Below are 6,000 nucleotides of genomic sequence, written 5' to 3' on the forward strand. Positions count from 1 at the left end.
GGACAGATTGCTGGGATGGAATCAGGAAGACCTGAATTCAGATCCAGTCTCATATACTTATTAGCTGTGTGATCCTGGGGAAGTCACTTAACTTCTATCTGCCTCAGTTTCCTCAATTGTAAGAGATAATAACAGCATCTAGCTCTCAGGTTTGTTGTGAGGATCAAACGAAATAATACATGGGAAGCACTTAGTATAGTGTCTGGGACGTAGACAACTCCCCCACCCCCACCCATTATATTTACTTAAAATTTGCCCCTCAGTAACTAGATTCCACTAGTCCTTGTTCATGCCTCTGGAGCGATGTGGAATGAGTCCAGGTTAGAATCTTACTTATTTGGACTAATTACAGAAAAAGACTGAATAAAAGTCCACATTACTGGTTATTTTTATAGGGAATTAAAATTTCATTACTTTCAATTACATACTGCAATAGAAACTGGCTATTCAGAAGCATTTTGGTTTAATGAAAGTGACATTTGACCGCTGAGAAGATATGTTTCTAACACTGCCTGTGGTTACTGTGACTTGGGCAAATCATTTCCTCTCAGAGACTTTACTTTTTTCACCAGTAAAATGGGAATAAGTGCCCTACCATCTCACAGGGTTCTTGCAAGAATAGAATGAGATAATGAATATGAAAACTAGCTGCTATACAAAACTGTACTCATCTGATAGTTAGCCATGGCTGAGAGTAAACCAAGTGGTAACTTACAAATCTGTGTCCCAAGTTTACTCTCTTAAATATTGAAACATCACCCTCTCTCCGCACGCCTCCTGTGTTTGTGCTTTAATTTGCTGGTGGATAGAGGCCAATGCCAACTTAGTTCTTTTGGGAATTTTCATATATTCCAAATTAGGCAGGTGTGAAATTGCAAGACTTTATCATAGGATAAAGAGCTCCCTATATAGAATGCATCTAGATAAAAAACCATTGACAGAAAATTATGGTCCACTACTAGACCTCTAGTTTTTCAACATATGAGTCATGAGTTTGAATGAGTCATGAGATGGATATATGTCTTAGATTCTCCTTTGCCTTCATATATTTAAACTGAGCTTATCAGCAACTCAAGGAGATTGCATTAAGAGTGGGGAAAGAATATGTTATGAAAGTTGAGACAAAAGACTTTGGAAGAAAGGCAGAAAAAATGAATGGGTTAAAAAAAAAGGAGGGGAGGGATTCTTAAATAAGTCACTTAAGGTGCCATGGTGGAGCTTTGGTCATATAATCAGATCACATGGTTTCAAATACCAATGATGCCATTTACTATGTTGAGGTCTTTGGGAAAACTCTGGACCTCTCTTATCTCATTTGTGAAATAAAGGGATCAGATTAGATGATTTCTCCAGTTCCTTTCAACTGTGTCTATGATTATATAAGCCTGTACCTTGCTTTCTTCATATCTAAAATAGGAATAATACTTAGACTACCTACCTCACAAGGTTGTTGGGGTTTTTTTGTTTGTTTGTTTTTTTGGTGAGGCAATTGGAGTTAAATGACTTGCCCAGACCACATTTGAACTCAGGTCCTCCTGACTCCAGGGCCAGGGCTCTATCCACTGTGCCACTTAGCTGCCTCCCCTCACAGGTTTTTGTGAGATGAAATAAGATTATGGGAGTGAAAGCATTTCGTTAAGCATAAAACACATATAAATATGTGCTATTTTGAAATAATTTTTAATGTTTTGTTGATCTTATTTATTTTATATCACCTTTATTTTGAGTATATCCTTTGCTCCCCACTCCTACCCAGTGAGCCATCCCTTGTAAAAAAAAAAGGAGGGGGGTTAAAAAGAGAAAGGAAAAAAAATAACCCAGCAAAAGCAATCACAACATCACGTAACTGATAGTGTAGGGAAAATTTGGTGGGTGGGACCCACCTCCATCTACAGGAAAAGGGGCAGTTTTTTCTCCACTTAACATTCAGATTCTCTTCTTTTTTTCCTTTCTGTTTACTTTGCTTAATCATTATATACATTTTGTTTTCCTGGTTCTACTTATTTCACTCTGTATCAATTCATATAAGTCTTCCCACACTTCTTAGAAATCTCCAGTCATCTTTTCTTATGTCACAGTAATATTTTATAAAACAAATGCATGAAATTCTGCTTTTTTCATATCAATCTTCTATGCAAAACTCGGAGTAATTCCCTGTTGTCTAATAAATCAAGTCTCATCTCCCACCCCTTGAACTTTCAAGTCATGTTCTTTCACTGTTCCCCCCCCCCCGCCTGGAATGTCATCCCCTTTCTCTTTTACCTAGCGTTCAAAAGCTAACCTATGCTACCCTCAACCCACCTTTCCACTTCTGGCTGAAGCTTTCACTGGCTACATCAGCCCTCACTGTTGACTCTACATTCCAGCAGTACTTAAGGGTCTGACCCATGTAACTTAGCATTTAGATATGTTATGTTCCATCCCCCCCCCAAGTAGTTTTATGTCTGTTTGTCTGTTTTTTCCAACACAATCATAATCTCATTGAGGATGGGGGCCATATCCTTTACTTTATATGGTCTTCAGCACCTAGCAAAATGCTAAACCCAGAACAGAAGTGGAAGAGGTCATTGAAAACAGGAAAGAAGATGTAGGTAGTGAGTGGCAGGGCACCAGTTCTGAGAGTTTGTGTCTTCTTGTGTGGCTAGTGACGATGAATCTATTAGGGATGAGGAGAGGCTCCTGTAAATTCACCCTCATTACTCATTTCTATTTTGTTTTGCATCAGAGTGAACAATTTAAACTAAACTGAATTTTTCTTTTTATCAGGTTGCTTGTAATTCTCTTTTCTATGCAACAAGTTTATGGGGTAAGTACATTGATTAGAGATTATTCTCAGGCTTTTGATTCTATGCATACATTTTTGTGAATTTTACAAAGTAATAAAGAATCCAAACAAAATAGAAGTTTACTCCCGCCACCCCTTTCTTTTCTTTCTAATATGATGTAGGAAACACTTTTAACTCAGAGTTAGGAGACTTGGTCCTATTCCCAATCTGCCACCAAATGTTATATGATTTTGAGGAACTTACTTAATCTTACTATACTTATGTTTCCTCACCTGTAAAATGGGGATGGTAATACCTACCCAATATATCTCATATGATAATTCTGAGTGATAATTTGATTTAATGTCAAGAGAACATTGAACTGAGTTCTAGCTGCAATGTTGTTACTATCTGTGTGACCTTGGACAAGTCATACCCGAGCATCAGTTTTTTCATCTGTAAAATGAGTGTTCAACCAGATGAACTCTTTGAATTCGACCTAATAGTATATGAATGAAAATAACAGATGTAAGAGCACTTTGAAATTCCCAAATTGATATACATACTTACTGTGCTATAATTCCCTCTATTTTTCTCCTTACTCTGTTTGCTCCCATGCTAAACTTTTTTCCTTTTCTTCTGTCTAGTGAATCAAGTTCATTTCAAGGACTTACAACTCCCCCCATACTCCCACTCTACCCTTACAACCAGTGACTGTAACTCTCTAACCAAAATTTCCTTCATCCTCTTCCCTCTTATATTGTCACAGAAAATATTGATATCTAAAGATATAAAGATATCACAAAATGAGAAGGGAGAAACATTATACAAAAGCCAGATTTTAAAGAAATATATATATATGTATGTATGTATATATGTGTGTATGTACATATGTATATATGTATATATGTATATATGTGTATATGTATATATGTATATATGTATATGTGTGTGTGTGTGTGTGTGTGTGTGTGTGTGTGTGTGTGTGTGTGTGTGTATGTTAGGGATCTGTAGGACGTTGAAGACCACAGGCTGTTCATGAGACTTCACTGATGGGCAAAGGCCCCTCTCAGGTGTTAGTACATGAGCAGAATATCCTGGCTCAGTTCCCTGTCCACGGACCTTGCACCTCCCAGTCAGCAAAACTCTGACGCTAGGCAAGCTCAAACTATAAAGCAGTGTTGCTAGCTCAAGCACAGTTAGCTCTAGCACAAAGATATATCCAGTATTGCTAACTTATGTATCAAGTATTGCTGGTTCATGTAATCAAGTATTGGGACATTCCGGGAACAAGAAGTATATAGTGTCTTCACTGGGAACAGCACGAGAGAAGGACACAGTCAGTATAATGTTGCAAAGAAATGTACTTGTTGATACTTTGATTAGTATTCGCATGAGAAAAATCCTCTGTGTTGCCTGTTGGCAAAGATATGTAAACTTTGTTGCTTTGTCATTGTTACATTGGGGTATGTTTCCATGAGTCAGATATAAAATGCTGTCCTGTGCCTTGAATAAACAGAGCTTCACCATCTTGTCTCCCTGCCTTTCACTGCTCGGTGCAAGGTATCAGTAACTAAGCTGGCCTTAGCTTTCCTTGGGAGGGAGAGTTTAAGACTCTCACAGCCACTGAGCTGGACGCGCGCAACATATATACACACATACACACACACACATATATGGAAGAAATTAGTAACCTTGGGAATTGAGCAAAGGAGAAAGGCCTAGAATTAATTTTACTTGAACCTCCAATACAATAAGGATAGTCATAGCAATAACTGAGAGAGAACTAGGAGTTTAACTGAGTGCTTTTCCCACAGCAATACAGTAAGGTAAGTGGTACAAATATTCTCCCTATTTTACAGATTAGGGAACTTGGGCTTTAGTTGAGGCTTAATTTGTACATGCCTCACTGCCTCTCAATTATATCTTTAAATTCTTTAGGCTAAGTGAACCCCCCCCCCATTCTTTATCTAGAGATTCTGAGATGTTCATCTTTGAGACTATCTGACTATATTGCTATATAGATGAGCATTGTTTATATTTTTACATTTTTGTGTTCCTCACTTAATAACTTTGTTGTTTCTAAAATATATACCATGAGAGGTATTGTGGAGTAGTGGTTAGAGGTTTGGCTTGGGAAAGAGGAAGAGCTGAGTTCAAGTATTGCCTCTGATACTGTGACCTTGGACAAGTCACTCACCTCTCACTGCCCCTGGATAATCCCCTAAGACTATTAACTATGAACCAATTCCTAAACTGTATTTGTTGAGGGAGTTTCCACACTTATAGGTAGCTCTTCATACTGATGAAATCATGTAAATAGATAAATTAATAATATAATGCATGTATACATGATCCATTTTAGAAGACCAGATCTCTTCTTGGAATTTGTTTCATTCTTATAATGATGTTCTATTTGGCATATTTAAAGCAAGAGAATCATTTAGGGATTATAGTCAGAGAACCCGTATTTGAATACTGATTCTGTCTCCTTCTACAAGTCACGTCATTTCTCTAGCCTTATTTTCCAAATCTGTAAAATGAGGTGGTAGCCTAGGAGACCTCTGTGGTCCCTTTTCCATTTGAAACAGCTGTAAATTTAAGATCTTATTATCATCTGTTATTTTGTTTCTGTAGTCTGTCACAAACATGCTCACCTATCTGTAGTAGCCACTATCAACCTTTTAAGGGGCCATTTCCTTAAAATGTAGCAAAATAATCATTTGCCATAAATCTTTTATGGAGAATGGAAGTAAAAAGAAACACTCTTGCTAGTATGATCAAGGTGTGTGTATATCCATTGTCTTGTTAGAGATTTCACTGAATACATAGTAATTGTACCTCAACCTCAAATGACCCAAGTGTTCGGGTTACCTATGTGCTTGTTTGCAGTCATGGTTTGGCTGGAAACATTTAAAAAAAAATCTTATCATGAGTTTCTACTGGCTTTGAACTTAATGTTTCTGCATTTGAAGAAGATGAGTTACTTGAGACTCTAGGGCATTTTTTTGAAGTTTCAAATACATTTTTGCTTAAATTATCTAGTTGTCAAAAGACCTCCACTTATGTACTTTTTGAGTATATATAGTTTGTTTAAATATGTAGCATTACTGAATAATATTTAAATTGAAAAATTTTTTTTTGCATATTCTTCAACCGCATTATTTTTTCCTTTGAAAGAGGTATGGATAGTGAAATGGAACTTTGTGGGGCAGCTAGGTGGTAAAGTGGCTAG

The 6,000-nt window shown here is 37.0% G+C and overlaps 1 protein-coding gene across 1 annotated transcript in view; it reads left to right on the forward strand.

Moving 5' to 3' along the window:
- COL4A4 (collagen type IV alpha 4 chain) overlaps positions 1-6,000 on the forward strand; it is a 152,458-nt gene that overhangs the window by 14,229 nt on the left and 132,229 nt on the right. The window contains exon 3 of the mRNA XM_078147440.1: positions 2,767-2,806. Within this exon, the coding sequence (XP_078003566.1) occupies positions 2,767-2,806 (40 nt within the window). The remainder of the gene's footprint in view (positions 1-2,766; positions 2,807-6,000) is intronic.

This window comes from Phascolarctos cinereus, unplaced genomic scaffold (assembly GCF_003287225.1).
Source record: "Phascolarctos cinereus isolate Bilbo 61053 unplaced genomic scaffold, phaCin_HiC Scaffold_7;HRSCAF=346, whole genome shotgun sequence".
Taxonomy (NCBI): domain Eukaryota; kingdom Metazoa; phylum Chordata; class Mammalia; order Diprotodontia; family Phascolarctidae; genus Phascolarctos; species Phascolarctos cinereus.